Raw genomic sequence first — 27956 nt, forward strand, 5'->3', positions numbered from 1 at the left:
CTATATCACCCTGTTTATGTCATTCATCTATAGCAACAATGCTTCATTGACTATTTCCTTAGGCTACACTTCTGTTGTTAATTTCCATGGAAACACATATGTTGAAAATTGATTGTGTGCCAAAGAAGTATGCATACACTAACCTATATAGTAAACGCACCTCCCGTGCTATGGCAGAATGCTATGTGACACCTCTGCATGTAGGACTGAGCACATAGTGTTTCTTATCTCCATTACTCATCTGGATCATCACACTTAGATGAAGTACACCCTCACCTTCTGAGAGACTCCTGAACCAAATCTCAGAACCTTACCACTCTGCCATCATGGCCAGGAAAGCACTGTATCCCTTTTGAAGGCTTTTTGTTGTTGTTGTTGTTGAAGTTGTAGGCATCAACTTTTGGAGCCAATACATATTATTGATTCCAAGACAGAAGGTGAGGGTTATAGAAAAAATATTGTATGGGAGGAAATGGGCAGCCAACAGAAAGAGTCAGAAAAAGATAGAGAAAAGACCCAAGGACTAATCTTCTAAGAGTTTCCTATTAGGGTATTAGGGTTGGTTAATGACTAGTGCACCAATGTTAATTAAAGGACTAAAGAAAGTCAATGAAAGAAGAGGGTGAGACCCATTACAATGAAATTTCAATACAAAATGAAATTTCAGTTCAGGTAGAAAATAAGTCCAACTATAATGACCTCATTGTCTGTGGCCAAGATAGAACAGAGAATAGGAACAGGGACTGTTAAAAGGATGACAATAGCTAGTATTTACATTGTGCTTTATAGTTTACAAAGCCTTTTACAAATATTATCTCATTTGAGACAAATATTATCTCATTTGAGCCTCGTAACCATAGGAAAAAGGTGCTATTATCCCTATTGTACAGGGGAGGAAACTTAAGCAGATGGGTTAAGTGATTTGCCTAAGGTCACATAGCAAGTGTCTGAAGCCAGATTTCCATGGACTTCAGGTCCAGCATTGTACCCATTGTGCTACCTAGCTTCCTTTAGCTGGAAGAAGGGCAAACTGAATAGCACTGTACCTTTACAGAAGAGAGAATATGGACAGTAAGAAGTAAAAACAAGGAAGTCCCAGAAATCTCTGCAATCAAAAAGAACAGTTCTAAGATGACTGGAAGAGAAATGAACAAAGAAAAGAGTCATCTCAATAAACAAGTATGTACTTTGCAACAAAAGAAATGGAGTAAAAATCTTAAGGATAGTGAAGAGCTTGAAACAAATTCTTCAGGTTTGCCTGATGTGATGTCAAAGAATCAAATCTCCAGAATAATTAAGAAGGGGGAAATCAAAGAATTCTGTGAAGATATCTAAGAAATAAGGTCAGAAATCAGAGTTCCTAAGAATGAAATTAAATCCTAATTATTTCTTTCATTCAGTAACTTCACTAAAAAAGATAATAACAGACGTCCTTCAGAGGTATAAGGAAATTTAATTGAATACTTAAAAAACCCCACAAAGATTATAAGAATACGAGAGCATTACAAAACAAAAATACTAAACCGGATGATAGGATGAGATGAAAAAAATTGCAGAACTAGAAGCATTCTTCCTTTCCCAAGTTATAAGGAATACTTGAACATTATAATTTAGCAAATCATATAGGAAAGTTGCCCAGAAAGATTGGAAACAGATGGCAGAAATTAGTTTTAGTTATATGTAACAGCAGCCTACATTATTACATTTAATTTTAAAAATATTCTTTGTAGATTGGAATATTTGTTAAGAATTACCTTCATAATTAAGAAAAAATTTTAAATGAAATTCATGTTAGAATAGTATTTTATCCCACAATAAGTTGAAATGGAATATACAAACTGAATATAAATGGTTACATCACTTAAAAAGACAAGAGTATGAGGAGGTACATTTGACAACCCAAGAGAGATTTTTAACCCAATCACCAATGGAGATCATGAGACAATATAAACAATTTTGATCATACAGAATTAAAAAGCATTTGCATGAATAAAATCAATGAAGATATAAAAATTTTAAGTAGAAAAATAATTGAATCAACTAGTACTGATAAAAATCTGATACTATGGTTATGTAATTGACACAAATATATAACAAAAGCCTTTTCTCAATAGGTAAATTGTTAAGGATATGAAGTTTTCAAGAGTTTTGAAAACTGATCATTTGAAGACATGCTCCAGAACACTAATAATGGAAATGCAAATGAAAATGAGTCATCAATTTCACCTCATAGCCTAAAAATTAGCAAAGATGATAAAAATGAATGTTAAAAATTGTGTTTACATGTAATTGGGGGAAATATTATTTTCTTAAATGGTAGAAACATTAATCTCTGTTGATGGGAACTGTTAATTACTTTAGTTTTTTGTATATTTACTTGGAATAATGAAAGTGTGTCCATACTTTTTAAATTAGGTATGTCACTTGTATACATATACCCCCCAGGGGAATCAGTATAAAAACAAAGGTTCAATATAGATCAAATTATTCCTAGGAGACAGTTTATGTGGAAGCAGAGATATGGAATTGTTGTATACTGGGTAACTGTAATGACTATAGCATATGAATATTAATAAAAATAATTGTCTAGTAAGTGATGAATATAAATAATCTAAGTAGCAAAATTTTGTATGAATGATTGTAGAATAAGTAAGCACAATAACCCCCCCCCCTACGAAAATGCAGTGATGACAAGAAAGTAAATTAAAAGATTCCTAAGAGAAAGCTAAACTATTTGAAAAATCAAAGGCCCTAAAGAATAAATAATCTTTACCTTCATGGAAGAGAAGTGGGAACTATTAGGACAGAAGGTTACATTTGTATACATTTTCAGATCCAATAACTACATGAGGTATTTTTGCTTTAAAAAAATTGAGTTTTGTTTCAAAGGATTATTCATTCTCCCATCTAGCACCCCCTGAAATAGCTATGCTGGAAATAGTCATCAATGGGTGTTTTCTTTTTCCTATGAAGGAAATGCAATCCCTGCATTCCATGTTGGAGCATTTTTTGGGTAGGGAAAATAAACACAGAATCAAAGTGGATGCACATTGATTGAAGAATATCTAGACAATGACTTGTTAGTGTCTATTCAAAGGGGAGAAGTATTATTGGGAAGTGTAATATAAAAATCAAAATGTCAACAAATATTCAAATCAACAACAAAAAAATGGGGGGCAAATTAAGATATCTCAAGTAGAGGAAATTTTTAGGTAAAGAAAATTCTTCCTAGCCTCCTAACTTGAAATGTTTTCTAGTATCTTTTCTATGAATTGCTAATATGCTGGGTAATGAACTATTGATCTTGTTGCTTTGTTTTTATCAGGAAGAAGTGCATTATTTGTGCATCACGTAGTAAACCAATAGTGTGGTGTAGTGGATAGAGAGCTGGTCTTAGAGTTGAGTCCAAGTTAACCTTAGACAAGTCACTTAAATTCCCAGTGCTATACAAAATAAATTTCAGAGCCAGTAGGTACTTAATTGTGCAAATAGGAGGAGTTCCTGCCAAGGAAATTTCTAATGCTAATGCATCCAGTATAAATCAAATTAGTAACTATAAATTTAACCTTTTGGATTTCATATATAAAATAGAAAATGGCATGGCTAGTATACCTCCCTTTGCCTCTTCTTTTACTGATTACTGACTGCTGAGTATTTTCCTTCTTCCTGTGCCAACAAAATGCAAAGTTATCATTGGAATAAAAACAAATTCATGTTTAAAAATTAAAATGAAAAATTTTTTAAAAATTTAAAAATTGCATTTTTAAATATGAGAAAGTTCTCATTGGAAAGCAAATCATTAAGTTGTTCATAGGCCAGCTTCTACTAAAATACTTGCTAAGACAGGGCATCTCTAAACAGGCATATCTTTACCTCTGGTTTAGCCATTCTTTTATTTCAAGAAAAGGCAGAATGTTGTAGTGAAAACAGTATGGTCTCAGAATGAAGAGACCTAAATTCAAATCTCAGCTTCGAAATTTATTCTTGGAGGTCCTCAGAATCTAAAGGTAATTGGTATCAGGAAAAGACGAAGTAGGGACCCTAGGGTAGCTAGGTGGCCCAGTGGACAGAATACCAGGCTTGAAGTCAGGAAGACTCATTTTCCTGAGTTCAAATTTGACCCCTCAGCCACTTTGTAGCTGTTATGACCCTAGGCAAGTCACTTAACACTTTGTTTCAGTTTTCTCATCTGTAAAATGAACTAGAGAAGGAAATGGCAAACTTTATTATCTTTGCCAAGAAACCCCCAAACGAGGACAGGAAGAGTCAAAAGTGATTGAACATGACTAATCACAAAAATCAGGGGCCAGTATTAACAGAGGGAATAGTGAAAAAAGTTTGATTGTGACTCAATTGTTGAAAAAAATGAAACTAAAAATTATGAAAATAAATTTATTTTATTTTATACTTAACAAAACTTAGGTTACAATTGCAACTATGTGCTATTTAGAAAATAAACAGAGAATCAAGTGCTGGGTTTTTTAATGTAATTTTTCTGACAAAATTGTACGATAGCAAGATAAGTCATCCTTTATTTCATGATTTTTTGTAGCAGAATTATAAAAAGGGTCATTACCCAAAACTAGGATAGGGAGGATATGGAAGACAAAAAGAACCAAAAGATAAAACTTAGAACTGCATAAACAAAACCAATGTAGCTAAAATGAGAGGGAAAGCAGATATCCAAAGGGGGAAAAATATTTGCAAGTTTCTCTGATAAAGGTCCCATTTCCAAGATAAATTTACAAGACCCATTCCCCAATCAATAAATGTATAAAAGGACATGAACAAGTAGTTTTCAGTGGAAGAATCTAAGCTATTAATAAGCCACATAAAAATTGCTTCAAATCATTAATACATTATTAATTTAAAGCAACTCTAGATTTCACCTCATCTCCAGACTGACAAAGTTGATGAAATGACAAATGCTGGAGGGGCCATGGGAAAACAGGTACATTAACTTACTGTTAATGGAATTGTAAACTGGTTTGGTCATTCTGGAAAATATGGATCTATGCCCCAGAAGTTATTAAACAGTGCTTACTGTTTGACCTAGTGATACCACTACTAGTATGCCTCTACTGGTATAAAAGAAAGAGCAAAAGGACTCTGAATACAGAAATGTTTATAGCAGCTCTTTTCATGTTGACAAAGAATTGGAAACATTGACTGCTGGATGGCTAAAGAAATTGTGGTATGTAAATGCAATGGGGAAAAAATGGGATAGTTTCAGAAAGACTTGGAAAGACTGTATGAACTAATGCAGAGTGGAATAGGCAGGACCAAGAGAACAATTTATATAATAAAAACCACACCATAATGACAACTTTGAAAAACTTTCAAAATGATTCCAGTGGGCTCAAGGAAAAACATACTGTCTACCTCTTGACACACTGACACAGATCATGAACTGAGGTGTAGATTGAGATATCTATTTTTTGGACATGGCCAAAGTGGGAATTTGTTTTGCTTTACTTTGCTTATTTGTTCAAAGGAAAAAAAGTAAAAGGGGTCATGATTGTAAAAATCTTAGGCTTGGGCCCAAGCTTCACTTAGTCTCAGCCAGGTCAAGCTATACTTCACGGAGTCATTATGATGTACTTAATATTTCAACTCCAAATTAAGATGTGCAAGAATGGTGCTGCTGTCAAACTCATTTAACAATATTATGCAATGAAACTCCAAAAGGTTTTTAAGTCTTTTAATAAAATACATCATTCAGGGGAAGATGTAGGTACTTAAAAATACCCCATAGAGTTATAATATACAGCTCAAAATCATTTGAACCATTGTCTACCATCCAAATCACAGATTGCTCCCTTAATTAAGGAAATGGGAAGAAAAGATTCAGGAAAAATAATGATGATTATTTATTAGGAGATTGTATATTTAGTGACTAGGAAATAACCCTAAGAATGCAAGCTTTAGCAGTGATTTGTCTTTTGTAGCCTCTGGTATGTTAAGGGTAAAAAAAGTAGATTCTTCATCACAAAGATATTGGGAAGGTACATTAGTTTGTAAGAGAAAGGGGCACCAAGGTACTTAATAAGGCTATCACAATTTAGAAAACACTAAAATTGTGAGTTTTATCATTTGGGGGGGGAAAAAGCCAAAAAGACAATGATCATAATTTTCACAATCAATAATCTGATTTAAAGAATTAAGCAAAGTGATAGATTTTGACTTGTGGGTTCCTTTAAAAAGTAAAAGCTATTTTTACTTTTAATAAATATCACCTACATATTTTAAAGCTTTATTACCTATTAAACTGTCAAATGTAATAAAAATATAGTATTTTTAAAGAAACTAAAGAAAAATGCAAAATCAAAATTTTTTTTACAGAATAGTATAAATGTTTATTTTTCCTTATGATTTATCTTGCTGCTTTATTTTTACAATATAGAAAAGTGTATTTTCTGAATAGCTCTAGTAAATATAAATTTATTCTTTTCTACTTTTGGATGTAAATAGAACTAGAAAATGATATACCCAGCCCACCCCAAATATTCTTTTTTAAAATAATTGAATGAGTGTGATTATTAATCTTATTGAGCAATTTGAGGCAAATGGCTAAATACAAAAGAAAACATTTATGAAGTACTATATGGGGAGGAAAAAAATCTTAATACTTTTGATAGCTTGTTGAAAAACCAGAGAAACTAAAAGCAATTGATTGCACCTTCAACTCTTTAGAAGAAAAACATTCTCAACAATGCCATCATACATAATCTACAATTATAAACCAAATTTCACAAACATTTTCTGCATACATATATATAAATACACATCACAAAGGTGCAATTAGAATCAAACATAGAATATGTACAAAATGAACACAGAGATTTAGTTGTAGACAAAAAATTACTGTAATCTTTTTAAAAATAACTTGATTATGTATTATTTTATCCACTTACACTAATTTACATTTATACAAATTTAAATTGAACATACTAGTTTGATGTGCTAATAAGAATAGTTGCACTATCTATATTTAAAGTTACTGCACTGTAATTTTGAAAGTCCAACTAAGAAAAAGAAGATACTTTAATGAATAACGGATTATCCCCTTAAGGATTATTTAATGTCTATCTTCTATCTGTTGAGTGGACATGCTCACACATATGTATGTACTTCACACATGCTACAGATTCCATTGTAAGAAATATAACAATCATGTACATGTAATAATTACCGAGGAGGTAAGCTAGCTTAAAAAATGGCTGAATTCCAACATGGTTATTTCTTTTCATAAAACCTAGAGTTCTATTGAACCAGATCCTTAAATAAAAAAGGGTTTTGAGTTACAGAAAATGATTTTTATGTTTTTAGTAATTCTATGAAAAAAATCAGACCTTCAGGCATCATGCTACCATTTCTTAATGATAGACTTGGTTTAGATAATAATCCTGATTCTTTACCAACGTACTAGAACATCTTGGATAAAAACATCTGTCATATTAAATTTATCTTTTAAAAGAAACACAAATTACAATAGCTTTGTTAGGAGGCATACACATCTGTAAAACAGATCGACAGATCAGTGTTCAAAAAGTTGTTTGAAAAGTTCTCTTTCCACAGAGAAAAGACAAATATTCAGAAGTATTGATATTTAGATCTGTCAACCCTCAGCAAAAGATATACTTGATGAACACATGTAAATATGACTAGTTTGTGACATGAACAGATGTTCACTTTTAATCATGTCTAGTATTTCCATATTAATATCTAGGAAACATACTGACCATTTATTCTTGTTCTAAATCTATAACCACCCCTTTGAAAAAGAAACTAGGGAAATCCCAGAGCACTTGTTAATCAGTCCCATTATACAGAAATATATTACCCATCCTCTGATATTTAGCTTACAATTTTTATTAATACATTATAAGATCTTTTTAAAAACAAATTTATATTCATTTTAAAAGCTGTACCGGTGGATTATTATCCTTCTCACACTTAAAAAGTGGCAACAGGGCATTACTCCACTCTTTATCTGACAGAGCTGATTTTTAAAAGGTAGTACTGACATGTCTGTAACAAAATAGTTTCTTGAGAATTTTTCTTCAGAATTAGTTTAAATGGATGTTCTAAGATCAAGCCTTTGACCAAATAAGTATTTCTCACCAATATTTCTTCAACTTCCATTTGAATAAAGTGATGCAAGACTATTCACTATAAATAACAGATAATTTATAAATGCTCTTCAGGTAAAAGAAATCAGAATGACAGACGATCTAATTCTAAGAAACTCAAGCAAATAAATTCAAAAGTAAAACAACACAAGAAAAATTCAAATTTAGAGAGTTCTAAGTAGGTTTACCTAATTTAAAAGAACGAATTCCTCATTAAAAATGTCTTCTTTTTCAGTATTATGAATTCTAGCACTTTTTAAAATGAGCACTGAATTCACAATGCAGTCATGTTTTTCTCTCCTGAAAAACCCAGCGTCCCTTTGCCATAAGTGTTCCTCACTGTTCATTTTTGTGCAATAGTTAGCAATTCATGGCAGAAGAGTCACTCTTGGCCTTTCCTGCAGAGTTGATGACTCTCATTAAGCATCGTCCAAACTCCTCCAGGATCATCCGCTCAGCTGCTGCTTTTGACTTTCCCTTCTTGTCTGCCTGCTCAGCCTGGGCAAGAAGACAGTTACATGTTGCTTCTGCTACTTCCTTGGTCACAAATGTAAATGGTAATCTGAAATGGCAAGAGACAAACAAATTAGTAATGATGCAAAATGTGCTTGGTCTAACAGTGGATGGAAATCATCTTTTAATCAATAAGACTGCACTTCATCAAAACAATAAACAGATGCTTCTGAATTAACTTGCAAATCAAAGATCAAATTGTGTTCAGTATCAAAACATAATATTTTACAAATAAGAACTGGTCATTCATTGATTCTTTAGTTGCTATTCTCTGCATGGCATTGAGGCTATAAATGTAAGTAAGTTCTAATTTCTGCCTTGCAGAATATCAAGTTTGGGTGTAGAAGGGGGAAGGCTGGTAGAGACAGTGGGCATTTAAAACAAATAATTGTTGAATGAATGAAAGATAAGAGAGTTTACTATAGTAATTTCAGATTCTAAAAAATTCTCATAATGAAAAAGTCCTTTAAATTTTAAAATTAAGATAACATTTAGGAAGCACAGTGATCCCTCACCTATCACGGGAGTTACATCCCAGAGATGCCCATGATAGGTGAAAATCCGTGAAGAGGTGGTGTTATATTTATTTTATTATTTATATATATTTTAAGGTTTTATAAACCCTTCCCACTCTCCTATAACCTTTTGGACACTCCTATTAACCTACAGTCACTAAGTCAATCAATGCCCAGGATAAAGAACACAGCACTGTGGTTGGTCACCTTTCATTCCATCGGCCAAAAGTATGCTGTGATAAATTAACTCCTCAATACAGAATTAGATATATTAAAAAAACAAAACAAAAACAAAAACAGGTGATACAATGAAACTGTGCTAAGTGAACGGTGATATGTACAAACAACTAATAGTTTTTGCTAAAATACATGAAAAGGGGAAGAGTTTTACGTGTTTCAGTATCTTCTGGAAAAAATGAAAACTGCTTTGAAAACAAATACAACTCCACCCATCAAAGCTTCATTAAACATTGACTTTTAATTTTAGTAAAATGTATTCTGTCACACTCAGGCACGTGTTGATCTGTTTCTAAGCTCTTTCTGAGGCTGAATAGATGGTACCTACTGCTTAGCAAAATGTGTGACACATAGCAAGGCTTCAGTATTTATTGACTAGTGACTAAGAAGCAAAACATAAACTCAAATCCTTAAATACAGGCTGTTTGCTAAAAAAGCAATACAGAACCCAATTTATTTTATTTAAAAAAAAAAACCCTTACTTCTGTCTTAGAAGCTCAAACCTCATTTGCAGATTACTACCCTTTTCCCATCACTAGTCCTCATTACTTCTCTCCCACTGCCCAGGTAGGCCTATGGCTTTGAAATTCTGGGTTATGGGGGCACCTAGAGATCCAGGGCTTGAGTTGGGAAGACCTGAATTCAAAACTGTTCTCAGACACTTTCTATATGTATAACTCTAGGCAAATCACTTAACCCCAACTGCTCTTCTGTCTTGGAATCAATAATAATACAGAAATTACAGGTGTCGCCAGCCAAGTTCAGGGACTTATCAATGGGATTAGGAGTTTAGAGGTTTTGTTTTTGGTATGGGCACTCTCTGCATTTTTTTAAACCCTTACCTCCCATCTTGGAATCACTACTGTGTACTGGTTCCGAGGCAGAAGAGTGGTAAGGGCTAGGCAATGGAGGTTAAGTGACTTGGCCAGGGTCACACAACTAGGAAGTGCCTGAGGTCATATATTTGAACCTAGGACCTCCCATCTCTAGGCCTGACTCTATCAATTGAGCTGCCTACCTGTCCCTATACATATGTTTTTGATCCCATCTCACCCTTTTCAGACAGTGCCTTCAATCTCTTCCTTCTCTTACCCATAATCTCTAGCTTCTCCCTAGCAACTGGTTTCTTCCCAAGTGCTTTCAACCATGCCCAAATCTCCTCCATCCTTAAAAAGCCTTCAATTCCCACCCCCATCTTCTCAAACTATGTTCTTCAAACCCTTGGGGGGAAAAAACAAGTGTTCACACTCACCTTTCTCCTCTCTCACTTCTCAGCCCTTTTCAGTATGGCTTCTTACCTCATCCCTAGTCTCAAACAGCTCTCCCCAAGGTAGCAGTGATCTCTTACTCATCAAATCTAACAACTCTGCTCCCCTACCCACCCACCCTTACCTCTCTACAACGCTGGATAATACCGACCACTCTCCTCTCTAGGTTTTCAGAACCCAAACTCTCCTGGTTCTTCTAGCCTATCTAAAACACCCTAAGCTGCTTCACTTTACAGATCAAGCTCTCCTGACTGTGGGCAGCCCCCAAGGCACTGCTCGACGCCTCCTACTCTGCAACCCCTTCTCTTGGTAAGTTCATCAACTTTCACAGTCTTATCTTCTCTGAATGGATAACTTAAAGATGGATAGATCCAGATCCAGTTTCTGTTTTGGGATTCATACTTACATCACCATTTGCCTACTGGACATTTCAGACTGGATGTCCTAGAAATATCAAAAACTCACATGTCCCTAGCCAGTAATTCTCCATTCTATTTCTGCAAAAGGTGGTGCCATTTATCTAGATTCCCAGGTTTTTAAATCTCAGTGTTATCCTTGACCCCTCACTCCCCCTTGCCCCACATGCCCAGCTGATCTCATTGTTTCTAACTCCACACTCAAATAGCTGCCACCTAAACTCAGAACTTTGTTGTCTCTCACGGAGATTACTCCCACAGCCTTGTGACTGGTCTCCTTGTTTTATGTTTCTACCCATTCCAGTTCATCCTTTGCATGGCTTTAAAAGGGATTTCCCTTAAGTGCAGGTCTGACCAGGTCATTCTCCTACTCAGTAAATGACTGGTGGTTTCCTATTGCCTCTTGGATCAAATATTAACTCACCCTTCATGATTCTGTCATTCTAGCCTTGTTGATCTTTTCTCTCCTCCTATACACTGTGACCCAGCCAAACAAGGCCTTTTTCTGTTCCTGACACATGACAGTCTCGTTGTATGCAGCCCCCTTGACATGAAATGCATGTTGTCTCTTTCACTGGACTAAGAACTCCTAGAGAGCAGGCACAATCTTTCTTTGTACCTCCAGCCCTTAGCACTGGGCCTGGCAAAGAGTATGTATTGCATCAATGTTTACTAACACCATTCCTAATATCTCAAATCTCCAAATTTCCCAAAGACTACTAGTACAGTGGCTGGCACATAACTGGCACCTAATTAATGTTTATTGATTGTGAGGTCATCCCATTGCAGTTATGGTTATTAATTCTGCCTATCATATCCTCCTTTAACTTTTTATCACTTTGCTCTCCAGTTGGAAACTGGCTTGTTTTGCCTTGTTTCTTCCCTGGTTCTCTTACCCCTTTTGGTCCCTCTATGCCCACCTCCTTCCCTGGTGAGAAAAACACATTTCTCATACTCATTTTCACATACTCAATTCTTTGAATTTCTGATGGCTACATGAATCCTCTCTTTTTCTGGTTTGGCTTGGAGAGAGGTTCTTGTGTTGTTTGGTTGATCCTTCCCTCCATTTTGACATGTATCTCTCATACCCTCATTATGGGTAATACTCAAGTTCTTCTCCCTTACTCATTTTTTTCTCTAATGTATTCCTTTTTCCTTTCCTCTTCTCTCTTCTAACAAAATTACTCCCCAGCTTTGTGTCTAATTTAACTTTGTTATCTTTGAGAAATTAGGATTCCAAAGACACATTTTTTCTTCTTTTTTGAAAAACCTTTACCTTCCATCTCGGAGTCAATACTGTGTATTGGCTCCAAGGCAAAAGAGTGGTAAGGGCTAGGCAATGGGGTCAAGTGACTTGCCCAGGGTCACACAGCTAGGAAGTGTCTGAGGCCAGATTTGAACCCAGGGCCTCCCGTCTCTAGGCCTGGTTCTCAATTCATTGAGCTACCCAGCTGCCCCCCTATTCTTGCCCCATTAGAAAGTACTTTTTGCTAACTTCCTCCAAATCTATGCTCAAAGAAATGTAAATGCATAGGTTTCTCTTTATTCTTGTGTGTGTATTTCAAAGTTTCTATTTAGTTGTGATCTGTTCATAAGGAATACTTGAAAGATTTCCATTAAAGGTTGATTCTTAGATATAGGCCCTTTAGAGTACTATATTCCAAAATATGTTTGGTGTGATAATACAGGTATAACCCAGATTACATCAACTGCCAGCACCAGGAAGGGGAAGGAAAGGGAGAGAGAGAGAGATAAGTTTGATCATATAAACTTAGGAAAACTTAAGCGGAAAATTGTTATAATGTGTAATTGGTAAAAAAAAAAAAAGAAGAATATTAAATTCCAAGATTTTCCCTCATTTGAAATTGCTATTGCCAAGTCTTTATTGCTTGGTGTGTTTAAACAATTTTTTCTTGGTTGCTTGCAATACTTTAATCTTTGTTTTATTTCTTTTTTTTTACTTGGAAGCCTTGAATTTTGTCCATGACATTCCTAGGAACTGTCATTTTGGGGTTTGTTTCTATTTTTACTATGCCCAGTTCTAGGAAATTTTTATTTATACTTTTTTTGGCTTGGTCAAAGTTCTCAGGGTGTTTAATGATGCTTAAATTAATCTCTCCTGTTGTCCATATAACTTGTTTTTTATAGCAAATACAGCACCTTACATTTTCTTAAGTAGTTAGATAAAAAAGTAAATCTGGAGTTGGGAAGATTCAAGTTGAAAACCCTTCGCCAATGCTTGCTAGCTGTGTGACTCTGGACAAGTCAATTAACCTCTGTCTACTTGTGTTTCTCAACTGTAAAATGTGGATAATAATACTATCTACCTCTCACACAACAAATGTGAGTGCCTGGCATTTTATGTGTTTCTTTTCTTCCTTCCTTATCATGTTACTATTAATTTCAAATAAGCCATCAAAAAAGAAAACATTAGCTTACTTTCCCCCTCCACTAGTTAAGGTGGGTGCTGGTCTTGTTAGGAGGTCAGAAATCTGAGAGGACAGCTTAGTTTTCGCTGCTGTTTGCTGTTGTACTCTGACTTCAGCTGCATCTGCCAAATGCATCAATGTCTTTCGTTCAGGGCTCTCTTCAAAATTCTTACATCCGATGCATTTGCATATGGAGGAACACATTATTTTCGCCTAAAAGATCAAAAAAAGAAAAGTTATGGCTATCTCATTAATTTTCTAGAACCAAGAAACTGGCAAGGCAAACAGGACTGCAGATTCTACTATGGAACTGACTAATTAAACTAATTTTAAAAATCAGGCACTTATTTCAATCAACTTAGTTAGCTCTCTCCCAACTTAATATAACTAAAATACAAATGAGGGGCAAGCTAGCTAGTCAGTGAGAATGCTCCCCAGGTCTCTGCCTCAGACACTCCTTAGCTATGTGACAACCCAAGGCAAATCACTGAACTTCTCCAGGCCAAATTCAATGGGGAATCAAGGTGGGGAGGGAAAATTCCATCAGGAAAGGAAGAGCTCAAAGTAAAACAAATTTTCCCGTCCCTAAGGGATAAAAAGGGAAAAAGAAAGGAAATAGAATCTAAGAGAGTGCCCAAAGCCACTGGAATAGAGTCCAGATCCCTACATGTTTAACAACATTTTCAAGAAGATATGACCACACTAAATACTCCTAAACTCCCAATTACACAGAATGAAAATTTTCCAAAAGAGTAGTAGAAGGAATCAAAGGCATGTGGAAGTAAGATAAGGTTTATGTCTTTGTTTATTTCCCATCTACTTCAGGACTTATGCTCAAGATGCTTTCAGAGAATGTGCAGATTCCTAATACTTTTTAAGAGCTTTTTATATTTATATTTATTATCCCCCCCCCTTTTAAACATTGTTTTATTTGGTCATTTTCAAATATTATTCATTAGAAACAAGGATCATTTTCTTTTCCTCCCACCCCACCCATAGCCGACACACGATTCCACTGGGTATTACATGTGTCCTTGATTCAAACCCATTTCCATGTTGTTGGTATTTGTATTAGAGTGTTCATTTAGAGTCTCTCCTCAGACATGTCCCCTTAACCCTGTAAACCTCAAATTTCCTTAGACTTATAAATGTTGGAAATTTCACCATTGGGATATTTCATACTTGGAAAATTTCTTACTGATAGTCTATTGGAATGGGAACCCCATTGGCATGGGAGGTTCCTTCCCTTCCCTTCTTAAGATTACTTTAGGACAGAAACCCTTTGCTGAACAATGGAAAGGACTTTGACCTATGCTTAAGCATAGAAGAGGAATTTCTTTGAGTCATGATTGATTTTAGAATTGATACAATGGAGATACTTGGAATCAATCTCCACCCTATTCAGTCCTAACAGGATTGAGTAAGGGCTGCAGCCTAGATCAAAATTTAATTATTCCAATCTCTACCCTACTCAGGTTAACAGGATTTAGAAAGGGCTGTAGCAAAGGAGCAAAGATTTAATCATTTGAAAATATGACCTTCAACAGACATGTGCAAAAGCCAGAACCCTCTGGGCGGTCCTGGGTTAAGCTAGAGCCTCCACTGGCACAGGGAAATTGATGAACAGTGATTGGTAGATGTGAGGACTGAGGGGAGGCAACTGGGGTTTCCTTAAAGATAGGGGGTCTGAAGACTCCAGAGGGGTTTTTGAGGAGTTGGTCGGTGTGGTTCGTGGTGGGCTCTGAGAAGCTTGCTCTGAAGGAAGCTGAAGGTGGGGGCCTCTGAGACTGTTTCTCCATTTTGGTCACGTGAGTAATAGGGACTGATCTCTTTTCCTTGCCCCAGCTATCTAAGGGCTTGGGCCTTTTGGCCCAGCCTAAACAGAAGGGGTATTTAAGCCCTATTTCCTTCTCTCCCTTTTCTCTCTCTCTATCTACTTCCTCCTATTGTAATTAAACTCCATAAAAGATTGACGGCTGACTTAAGTTTTCATTTAGGAATTACATAGCTGATTCCTTGGCGACCTTAAATTAATATATATCAGTCTTTTAAAGTGATTCCCTTGTAACAACCCCTGTAGTCAAGCAGTTGCTTTTCCTCGGTGTTTTTACTCCCACAGTTTGTCCTCTGCTTGTGGATAGTGTTTTTTCTCCTAGATCCCTGCAGATTGTTCAGGGACATTGCATTGATACTAATGGAGAAGTCCATTACGTTCGATTGTACCACAGTGTATTTTCCTGGTTCTGCTCCTTTTGCTCGGCATCACTTCCTGGAGGTTGTTCCAGTCTCCATGGAATTCCTCCACTTTATTATTCCTTTTAGCACAATAGTATTCCATCACCAATATATACCACAATTTGTTCAGCCATTCCCCAATTGAAGGGCATCCCCTCATTTTCCAATTTTTGGCCATCACAAGAGTACAGCTATGAATATTCTTGTACAAGTCTTTTTCCTTATTATCTCTTTGGGGTACAAACCCAGCAGTGCTATGGCTGGATCAAAGGGCAGACAATCTTTTAGTGCCCTTTGGGAATAATTCCAAATCGCCCTCCAGAATGGTTGGATCAAGTCACAACTCCACCAGCAATGAATTAATGTCCCAACTTTGCCACATCCCCTCCAACATTCATTACTTTCCTTTGCTGTCATGCTAGCCAATCTGCTAGGTGTGAGGTGATACCTCAGAGTTGTTTTGATTTGCATCTCTCTGATTATAAGAGATGTAGAGCACTTTTTCATGTGCTTATTAATAGTTTTGATCTCTTTGGCTGAGAACTGTCTGTTCATGTCCCTTGCCCATTTATCAATTGGAGAATGGCTTGATTTATGTACAACTGATTTAGCTCTTTATAAATTTGAATAATTAGACCATTGCCAGAGGCTTTTGATATGAAGATTATTTCCCAATTTGTTGCTTCCCTTCTCATTTTGGTTACATTGGTTTTATTTGTACAAAAACCTTTTAATTTGATGTAATCAAAATTGTTTATTTTACATTTTGTGACTCTTTCTATGTCTTGCTTGGTTTTAAAGTCTTTCCCTTCCCAAAGGTCTGACATGTATACTATTCTGTGTTCACCTAATTTACTTACAGTTTCCATCTTTATGTTCAAGTGATTCACCCATTCTGAGTTTATCTTGGTGTAGGGTGTGAGGTAATGATCCAAACCTAATCTCTCCCACACTGTCTTCCAGTTTTTCCAGCAGTTTTTGAATAATTGTGGGTTTTTGTCACAAAAGCTGGGGACTTTGGGTTTGTCATATACTGTCTTGCTGAGGTCACTTAGCCCAAGTCTATTCCACTGATCCTTTCTTCTCTTAGCCAGTACCAAATTGTGTGGATGACCACTGCTTTATAATAGAGTTTGAAATCTGGGACTGCAAGGCCACCTTCCTTTGTATTTTTTTCATTATTTTCCTGGATATCCTTGATCCTTTGTTCTTCCAAATGAATTTTGTTATGGTTTTTCTAAATCAGTAAAAAAATTTTTTGGAAGTTCAATGGGTATAGCATTAAATAGATAAATAAGTTTGGGTAGGATGGTCATTTTTATTATATTGGCTCGTCCTACCCATGAGCAGTTAATGTTTTTCAAATTGCTCAAGTCTAGTTTTAGTTGTGTGGAGAGTGTTTTGTAGTTGTGTTCATATAATTCCTGTGTTTGTCTTGCGAGATAGATTCCTAAGTATTTTATATTGTCTAAGGTGATTTTGAATGGGATTTCTCTTTCTAATTCTTGCTGCTGAGCTATGTTGGAAATAAATAGAAAAGCTGATGACTTACGTGGGTTTATTTTGTATCCTACGACTTTGCTAAAGTTGTTGATTATTTCGATTAGCTTTTTGGTTGGTTCTCTAGATTCTTTAAGTAAAGCATCATATCATCCGCAAAGAGTGATAACTTGGTCTCCTCCTTGCCTATTTTGATGCCTTCATTTCCTTTTTCTTCTCTAATTGCTACTGCTAGTGTTTCTAATACAATGTGAAATAATAGAGGTGATAATGGGCATCCTTGTTTCACTCCTGATCTTATTGGGAATGCATCTAGTTTATCCCCATTGCAGATGATATTAGTTGATGGTTTTAGATATATATTGTATATTATTTTTAGGAATGACCCTTCTATTCCTATGCTTTCTAGTGTTTTTAATAGGAATGGGTGTTGTATTTTATCAAAGGCTTTTTCCACATCTATTGAAATAATCATGTGATTTTTGTTGGTTTGCTTGTTGATGTGGTCAATTATGTGGAAGGTTGTCCTAATATTGAATCAGCCCTGCATCCCTGGTACAAATCCTACTTGATCATAGTGAATGACCCTCCTGATCACTTGCTGGAGTCTTTTTGCTAGTATCCTATTTAAGATTTTTGCATCTATATTCATTAGGGAGACTGATCTATAGTTTCCTTTCTCTGTTTTTGACCTGCCTGGTTTTGGAATCAGTACCATGTTTGTGTCATAAAAGGAATTTGGTAGAACTCCCTCTTTGCTTATTATGTCAAATAGTTTGTATAGTATTGGGATTAGCTGTTCTTTGAATGTTTGATAAAATTCACTTGTGAATCCATCAGGCTCTGGGGATTTTTTCTTAGGGAGTTCTTTGGTGGCCTGTTGGATTTCTTGTTCTGATATGAGATTATTTAAGAATTCTATTTTTTCTTCTGTTAGTCTAGGTAATTTATATTTTTGTAAATATTCATCCATATTGCCTAGATTGGTATATTTTTGCCATATAGTTGGGCAAAGTAGTTTTTAATGATTGCCTTAATTTCCTCTTCATTGGAGGTGAGGTCCTCCTTTTCATCTCTGATGCTGTTAATATGCTTTTCTTCTTTCCTTTTTTTAATTAGATTGACCAGTACTTTGTCTATTTTGTTTGTTTTTTTTCAAAGTAGCAGCTTCTAGTCTTATTTATTAGTTCAATAGTTCTTTCACTTTTGATTTTATTAATTTCTCCCTTAATTTTTAGGATTTCTAATTTGGTTTTCTTCTGGGGGTTTTTAATTTGTTCGTTCTCAAGTCTTTTGATTTGCATTTCCAATTCATTGATCTCTGCCCTCCCTAATTTGTTAATATATGCAATCACGGATATAAATTTTCCTCTGAGTACTGCTTTGGCTGCATCCCATAAGGTTTGAAAGGATGTCTCACCATTGTCACTTTCCTCAATGAAATCATTAATTGTTTCTATGATTTCTTCTCTAACTAACCGATTTTGGAGTATCATATTATTTAATTTCCAATTAATTTTTGATTTGACTCTCCATGTACCCTTACTGATCATTATCTTTATTGCCTTATGATCTGAAAAGGCTACATTTATTATTTCTGCTTTTGTGCATTTGTATGCCATGTTTCTGTGACCTAGTGTATGGTTAATCTTTGTGAATGTGCCATGTGGTGCTGAGAAGAAGGTGTATTCCTTTTTGTCCCTATTTATTTTTCTCCATGTCTATTAACTCCAATTTTTCTAAGATTGCATTCACTTCTTTTACCTCTTTCTTATCTATTTTTTGATTTGATTTATCTAAATTTGATAGTGGTTGATTGAGGTCTCCCACTATTATGGTTTTATTGTCTATTTTCTCCTTTAAGTCTCCTAGTTTCTCCATTAGAAATTTGGGTGCTATACCATTTGGTGCATACATGTTGATTAGTGATATTTCCTCATTGTCTATACTCCCTTTTAACAGAATATATTTACCTTCCCTATCCCTTTTAATCAGGTCTATTTTTGCTTTGTTTGGCTTTGTCAGATATCATAATTGCAACCCCTGCCTTCTTTCTATTAGTTGAGGCCCAAAAGGTCTTACTCCATTCTTTAATTCTGACCTTGTGAGTATCTACCCACCTCATGTGTGTTTCTTGAAGACAACATATGGTAGGGTTTTGGATTCTAATCCATTCTGCTATTCATCTACATTTTATGGGTGAGTTCATCCCATTCATGTTCAAAGTTATGATTGTCACTTCTGGATTCCCTGGCATTTTGATATCCTCCCCTAAATCTGACCTACCAGTGATTTGCTTTAAATCAGTCCCCCTAGTCCCCTCCCTTGATATATTTCCCTTTCTAGCCCCTCCCTTTTTGTTTGTTGGTTGGTTTTGGGTTTTTTTTTTGTTTCTTTCTTTTTTTAGGGTCTGTTAACTTCCCTCCCCCAACTTCCCTTCCCCCTCTCCTTCCTTCCCTTTTTATACTCCCTTCCCCCTCCCTCTCCTTAACTTCCCCTTCTCTCTTACCCTTGGATAAGATGGAATTCAAGATCCCAATGGATCTAGATGTTCTTCCCTCTCAGAGTTGATTTCATTGAGAGTAAGAGGTTTAAGTAATACCAATTCGCACTCTCTTCCTCTCCTTCTTATAGGAGACTTCTTCCCCTCCCCTTCCCATGTGTATCTTTGTGTGAGAAAAATTTTTCCATTTAGTTTTTTTTTCTACTTCTTGAAGTATATCTTAGTACCATCAACGATTCCCCCCCTTTCCATATCGTCTTGATGCCCCAATATTTCCCTATGTGTGATTCTAACTACTCTAATGATACATACAATTTTTGAGTTACACATTACATTTTCCCCACATTTTAATATACATAGTTTGATATAAATGTAGTCCTTATAGAAGAGAGTTTGAATAAAAAAAAAACAAAAAAATATTTTTCTCCTTTTCCCTTTCCTTCATATTTACCTTTTCATGTTTCTCTTGCTCTTTGTGTTTGGATGTCAAACTTTCCACAGAGCTCTAGTCTTTTCTTTACAAAAACTTGGAAATCTTACAATGGCTACTTTGCCCCCTTGTTCTAGAATCTCCGGGCAGTTGGAGTCCGGGCATATCTTGGATGATATCTTGTATTATATCAAGATTACTGTTTATTTCCGGTTTTTCTGGTAGACCAATGATTCTCAGATTGTCTCTCCTTCCTATGTTTTCCAGGTCTGTCACCTTTTCAGTGAGATATTTTATGTTATCTTCTAATTCCTTAGTCTTTTGACTTTGCTTTATTAATTTTTGTTCTTTTGCAAGATCATTGTCTTCCAGTTCCCTGATTCTGACCTTTAAAGATTGGTTTTCCTTTTCACTTTGGTCTGTCCTGCTTTTTGAGGCTTCAAGCTGATTCTGCAATTGCGTGTTTTTGTCCCTCAGATCGCTGAGTTCCTTTTGCATTATTTCCTATTTTTCCTGCCAGAAGGCTTCCATCTTTTTGATAACTTCCAATTTAAATTCTTCAAGAGCTTGTGGACAATTTCCATTTCTTTTGGAAGGTTTGGAAGCATTTGTTTGTGTTTCCTCTTCTATTTCCTCTGTATTCTGTATTTTCCCTCCATAAAATGTATCCAAAGTCACACCCTTCTTTTTGATTTTCTTGGTGTTGGGGTGTTGTGGTTCCTGAGCATTGTTTGCCATCTCTATGTTTTATTTTCTCCCCTTTCCAGTCAGAAATCCGGGTGAGGAGGGCTTGCTCTCAGTGTAAGGGTCTAATGATCGAGGCTTTAGCCTTGGGAAAATTCTCGGTTCTCCGCAGCTACGCTGTCTTCCTGGGGGAGTCCAGGGTCTGCCCTCCCCTGCCTGCCAGCTTTTCGGGTGTTACTGCTCTCAGGTGAAGGTCTTTGGTGGTCTTAGTTAACTCCCAAGACCTGTGGGTGCCCCTTGCTCACTTCAGGGGATCCCTTCGCACACTCGTTGATTATAGCGCGCTGGTTCTGGGCGCCCGAGATCTGAGTTTCCCTTGCCTGCCTGCTGGGGTTTCAGGTGTTACTACTCACAGGAGTAGGTCCTTGGTGGTCTTAGTCAGGTCCCTAGACCTGGGGCTGCCCGTTGTTCAGTCCAGGGGTGCCCCTCTCTCACTTGTTGATTCTGGCCAGTGCCGACTTTAACTCTGGCTCTGAAGGTGTGGTGGGGTGGTTGGTGGGGGAGAGTAGGTCGGCTTTTTGTTCCCTTATATTGTGGAAATGCCGGAATCCCACCTACCTTCAGTGCTGTGCCTTAGTGTGGGGTCCCTCCTTTCTTATGAGGATGGTTGTTTGTTTGTTTTTTGCGGGGGAGGTCTTTTGCAGTCATCTGTGTCGTTGGGTCTGAGGAGAGGAAGTGAGCTGCGTCTACTCTGCAGCCATGCTTACTCGGAAGTCCGGATTCCCAATACTTACTCAAGTACAAAAAAATTATTTTACCCATTTGTGCAGTAATCTGAAGATCACTAACACACTAGTGACTTTTCACAGGTCTATTTCATGCTGAACCCCATTAAAAAAGAGAATATTCAAATGACAACAGCAAAAATAATAATAGCAGCTCACGGTTACATAGCTGCTTTAACAATTCTATGAGGTAAGTGAGATTATTATTCCCATTTTACAGATGAGGAAATTGTGTCTCAGAAAGGTTAAGTGAAAGAGTAGAAAGGTATAATTTGAACTCAGGTCTTCCTAACTTCAGCTCTATCCATTACATCATGACGTTCCCCCATTTGTATTAATTACAACAAATGATATATTTTTGAAAACCTGTTTTTATATAACTGTGGACTGCAGCCTAGAGAAGTAAAAAATGCTCATTTACAGATTCATCAGAAGCAACAGGGATTCCTGGGCCTGAAACAAGTTAGGGAGCATGAAAAAGAGACATTAAAGTACATGTCTGCTGTTGCTTTAAAATGTCCATTCTTTTATTTTGCAAAAGCACTGATTATAAGTCTAGAATATGAATTTATGAATAAACCACAAAGGGCATCACTAATAATGATATGCTATTATAAAATAAAATCAAATGATTCTCCAGTCTCATGGCTTTTTTTTTTTTAAAACCCTTACCTTCCATCTTGAAAACAATACTGTGTATTGGTTCCAAGACAGAAGAGTGGTAAGGGTTAGGCAATGGAGGTTAAGTGACTTGCCCAGGGTCACACAGCTGGGAAGTGTCTGAGGGCAGATTTGAAGCCAGGACCCCCCATCACCAGCTGCCTCCTCATGGCTTGATATTAAGGTCATATTAATAACTTGCAAATGAATTAAATATGAAATGTCACTATTCCAGACCCAACTAGTGTTGAGTAAGCTTTATATCCAATTCTTAAAGTATCTGGAATGCTAACTGTACTATAGACACAGATGTTAATTAGCTACATAAGAGATTAAAATATACTCTAATGTTCATAATAAAAAGATTAACTGTGAACTGAAGCTATTCCTACAATTTATAAGCAGATTTTAAAAATTGTGCACTATTTAGTATACCCTACAGAAGAATGTAGTTTGCTTACCTCATAACATTCACAGTAATTTTTAAGACATCCTGACCGTTTACAGTTACAGCCCTTGCTATGACGGCGATCAGATTCTCCTTCCTTTCCTTTCCCTATCTTGGGCTTAAATGCTTCAGGATTTCTGTCAAGACATGCCTATTAAAAGAGAAGAAGCATTAATAAATTGGTAGTCACATTAATGGAGCTGAATATCAGTCCAACCATTCTGGGAAATAATCTGTAAACATTCCAAGAAAAGCGACTAAAAGGACCAGATATTTGTCTCTGAGATTTCATTACAAGGCATATCCTCCAAGGTGATAAGAGACAAAAAAGGGCTGTGTACACTTATGTGTGACACCTAGGACAACACCTGCAGTAGCAAAGAGCTGGAAACAAAGTAGGGGCTTATTGATTGGGGAACTGCTAAATAAATTTTGGTATATGAATATAATGAAACATTATGCTTGAAGAAATAATGACTAAGATGAATAAAGAGAGACATGGGAAGATTTATATGAATGGATGAAAAGTAAAATGAACAGAATCAGGCAAACAATAAATCCAGTGCTAGAACAACACTGAAACAATCAAAACTGACTTAAACCAGATGAGTTTGATCATGCTTGGTCCCAAAGAAGAGATGTGAAAAGGCATTCCTTTCCACTTTGATGCAGAGGTACAGGACCATGTGGACCACAGGAATACAGTGTCAGATGTTGACAATGTTGGTTAATTTGGGAAATTGTTCTTTCCTCTTTTGCATTCTTTGTTATAAGGGATGGTTCTTTGAGGGAGAGAGGAGGTGTAAGGAACACATTGGGAAATACAATACAAAAGTTTATCAATAACAATTAATTTAAAAATATTGTAGTAGTTGGGGTTTCAAAAACTCTAAAGTACCTCCTTCCACATACAATTTTATCTGAAATTAATTTGTTAATGAAATTCTGAACCTCAAAACTATAGTATAATTTAAAGATTTAGCTAACGTGGATATTTTACATGTATATCACTCTAGTTATTCTTTGTTGAATATCCCTATGGCTTTTGTCAATTATAGATATAAGGGCTTTTTTTTATAAAAGATGAAATAAGAATTGTTTTTCAATTTTGACGAAATAAAGAAATAATCACCTTTATTGCTTTTTGCCTTTCATTTTCATGTTCCAAGTTATTAAAACAATTATTGCAATTGCAGTTGTTGCAGAACTCACCATTTGCAAAGCAATCACAGTATCTGAAAAGTGAGAAAAATAAAACATAGCCCATGAATTTGCTGTAGTTTGCACTAGAAATGATTGAACAATTTGCAACTATATGCTAATCATTTTGTGAAAAACATTTATAGCTATTCATTAATGAGTTAGCATTAATCAAGCACTTATAATATGCTCAAACCTCAAGGCTAATGGAGTGCTGGCCTAGTAACTCAGCTCAACCAGCTGCTCACAACCACAAGGCTATCTGGTCACTTCAGATTCTGAAGTCAGCTTAAGAGAAAAAAAAGAAAAAAAAGGAACAGCTGGAGGTAAGAATTAGACTTACAATCCTTCAAAAGCATGTCTGAGCCAATTGCAACAGCAAGTAGAATCCAGAGGCCCCTGGGCTCCCTACAGCAAGAAGCCTCTGGCTCTTCTTAGCATTAGATCAAAACAAGAATTTCCCTAGCCCTTCAATCAGGCCATTGTCATTTCTTCTCTTGGTCACAATTAAGTAGAAAGAGAAGTCTCTTGTCACATCATGCCACTTGAAAAAAACGATAGAATAGTAACTAGAAGAAATATCCTTTCTCAGCCAGCTTCTTGGATAAATGATTTCCAAGTGAGATTGCTACCACTTTCTACTTCTTTGGGAAATTTTTATTACAAGTCATCATAGTGACTTGAGAGAAGTTTTATAAATTACTGTCTAGCCTTTTTAGCATTCATATGTTTCTATGATGTATTGCAGAAAAAAAGTTTTCTAGGTATCTCAGTGGGTAGAGGATAAGGCCTGGAGTCAGGATGCCCTGGGTTCAGATATGATCTCAGACACTTCTTAGCTATATGACCCTGAGCTTGTTCATTTAACTCCAATTGCCTAGCTCTTACTGCTCTTCTGCCTTAGAACTGACACTTAAGTATTGCCATACTAAGGCAGAAGGTATGGGTTAAAAAAACAAACAAACAAAAAAAAAACGGTTGTCCCATTAAGAGAGAAGCCCAGCAGAAGACATACTAGGCATATCGTACACAATCAGATCAATCTATCACAAGGAGTTGCTAGAAATGATTTTGGGAAAATTAATCAAATTTGGACTGAGCTACAGAGATTCTTTTTATACTCTAATGAAGCAATTCCCTTAATTATTTGGTGCCAAAATACAGTATAGTACTAGAAACAGAATATTAAAGAGTCAGAAAGACCTGAGTACAAATTCTGCCTCAGGATTCTTAGCCTTAGTTCCTTCATCTGTAAAATGAAGATAGGAACATTAACCTCACAGAGTAGTTGTTAGGATAAAATAATATATGAAAAAGTATTTTGCAAATTTAAAGTGCTATGTAAATGCTAATTATTATTATTATAATCACGCATTTTAGTAATATGAAAATCACCCATGTGACAATTTCACTGTACAGAAAAACAACTAATACCATCATCACACTTAAGAGGGAAAGCATGAGTTTATTTGCAAATATAATTTAAAATAATTTGTAAGAAAATTTGTATGCAAGAACATTAAGTTAATACTATTTTTAAGAAACTTTTCTGGTTTTGCTTTAAGTGAAAAACACTAACTATCCAACTCACCCCTCCAACCTCAACCCCCAACTTTATGTATAAACACACTTACAATTTCAAACAGAGTGACTTTGTACAATTGCAGGGCTTTCTGGGCCTGTTTGCAGATTCTGATGAGATTATCCTAAACAAGAAATGTTAAATATTTTATTTTATTTGTTGACCTGGGTTCCTGAAGGCAATGCTAGTAAAACTATAACTATATAGCCTTCTAAGATGGAAAGTGATGAGGGAACATCTACATGTATGTCTGTTGTATAAGGAAAAGTAGAGCTAAATTCATGAAGGCTTATAGCCAATTTAGCCAAAGGAAAAGGAGCTCCTCTATAATATTTTCAAAAACTATCTATATTGCAAAAAGAGAGTAAGAGACAGCTAGGTGACTCAGTGGAGAGGAAGCCAGGCCTGGAGACAAGCAGGTCCTAGGTTCAAATCTGGCCTCGGACACTTCCTAGCTGTGTGACCCTGGGCAAGTTACTTAACCTCCACTATCTAGGAACCAGTACACTATATTCATTCTAAGATGGAAGGGAAGAGCTTTAAAACAAACAAATAAATAAAATAAAAAGGGCATGTGAAATTGTTAAACAAATATATTAAATGAATAGAAAAAAACACAGGATTGACCAGTTAAGAAAAGTTAAGAAGCTATGATTTTTAAAATTTCTATCTACAATAGGAAAAATCAAATAAAATTACAGTAGAGGAAGTGTATCTGAGATAGCCCAAACCAGGACTGGTAAACATTTTTGAGATGACATGCTCAAACTGCAACTTCAAGCTGTCTGTAAGCCTTCAGCATTACTCCAGACGTGAAGGGAGGAAGTACTGATTTTAGGCAGCTGGACAGAGAGGTGGGCCATGCAAAAAATGTCCTCTGGAGCTGTAGAGATGGGGAATTGAGCAGCCCTCCCTGTGCTGTCCTAGCACCCGTGCCCTGCCTTTGCCAACATGGGCCTAGACAAACTCAATACTAATTAGCCTAAACAATGGTTCAAAAATTTGTGGCTTTCCCATGTTGTAGGGTATGGAAATTTTGATCTAATCCTACCTCCCCACTCCCACTTTTTTTTAAGCTGTTCTTTGTATCTCTCGCATTTAGCACAGTGCCTGGCATTTACTTGTATATGACCTCAACTAGGATCTATCTTGATATATCAACTGTTATATTAAACAGATACTAAATTTCAACTAAAAATAAGTTATTCTTTTTGGGATACTCACCCATTGAATGGAAGTCTTGCCTGGGTCTGTATACTAGACGTCCCAGTAAAACTAGTGTTGCTTGCTATCGACACATAAGAAGATTGCTGTAACTAACAAAACAAAATGATGGATTTTAATAAGACTCATAAAAATGGACAATGAATTTAGTAAAAAGAATGTTAGCTACTAGAGTGCATTCCTGATCTCAATGATCAGTGGGTTCTCAATTCAGTGACGTAGATCCCAACCCATTCACTGAAAATCTTGCCCTTCTTTCCCTGGACTCTTGCCAGTTTGTCAAAGGGTCTCCACCCACCCAACATGGGGGAACTGCCCCAATTTTTCTTGTTATCACAAGACATCAAAGGAGCAAAGGCACTGTCTGTTGGTTATCCTCCTCTTACTAGCCCTTCTTTTTCACATTTATATTTCTTAGATTCATCTTTTCCTCTGGTTCACCTATGTAATTACCTATCTGTAATGTGTTCAAGCCCACTCACAGCCAACACACACCTTTCTTTACCCTTGTCATTATACTCATTTTCACTTCTCTAGGGACTTTAGGGTTAGACACCTCATAGTGATATAACTATAACTCCAGAATAATAATGATCTCAAAAAGATGAGTCTTAATGTTTCAAGGAGAAATTTGGGGTTGTTAGAAGAATTTTGCAATATCCTGGGCCCAAATCATTGTTTGTTTACATAATCTATCTAAGGGGTATATACATATATTTTCCATATGTTGCTTGCCTAATTTTCTGGACAACAGGCATTTTTCATCCATTTGGATTTTTCTGAGTAAATATTGTTAGAGCACACTCTTTTTTAATAGTGATGGATTTTAACCAGGAGGCTTTGCAATGTTCAACAGCTAATGTAATCAGTCATCTGAAAAACATCATCTATAGGGAATCCATTTCCAACTTGGAAACTATTTTAGACCTCTCCCAGCATAGATCAAACACCTTTGGTAAATATGTCTTCTTATTTTATTCCTTACCTAATTACCTAATTAATGATTGGAGGATTTAACAAAGATGTCACTTCATCTTTAATTTCAAATAATTATAATGTGTGCATGAGGTATGATTGTCAATGTGTTTGTTTGAGAGCCTCAAAGGCAATGTTTTGCTTTCTCCAATACAATGCCTTTTTACAATCAATACACAATAACAGTGGGATCTGGTATTCTCTCAGTTAACTGAAGGAT

The 27956-nt window shown here is 35.9% G+C and overlaps 1 protein-coding gene across 2 annotated transcripts in view; it reads right to left on the minus strand.

Moving 5' to 3' along the window:
* Positions 1–4381: 4381 nt before the first annotated feature.
* LIN54 (lin-54 DREAM MuvB core complex component) overlaps positions 4382–27956 on the minus strand; it is an 81991-nt gene continuing 58416 nt past the window's right edge. For both annotated transcript variants that reach the window (XM_007495765.3, XM_001376943.4), the window contains exons 8-13: positions 26762–26853; positions 25590–25661; positions 23888–23990; positions 22769–22906; positions 13521–13723; positions 4382–8694 (exon numbers count right to left, since the gene is read on the minus strand). In XM_007495765.3, coding sequence (XP_007495827.1) covers positions 8493–8694; positions 13521–13723; positions 22769–22906; positions 23888–23990; positions 25590–25661; positions 26762–26853 — 810 coding nt within the window. In that variant the 3' untranslated portion in view covers positions 4382–8492. The remainder of the gene's footprint in view (positions 8695–13520; positions 13724–22768; positions 22907–23887; positions 23991–25589; positions 25662–26761; positions 26854–27956) is intronic.

This window comes from Monodelphis domestica, chromosome 6 (genome assembly GCF_027887165.1).
Source record: "Monodelphis domestica isolate mMonDom1 chromosome 6, mMonDom1.pri, whole genome shotgun sequence".
NCBI classification, from domain to species: domain Eukaryota; kingdom Metazoa; phylum Chordata; class Mammalia; order Didelphimorphia; family Didelphidae; genus Monodelphis; species Monodelphis domestica.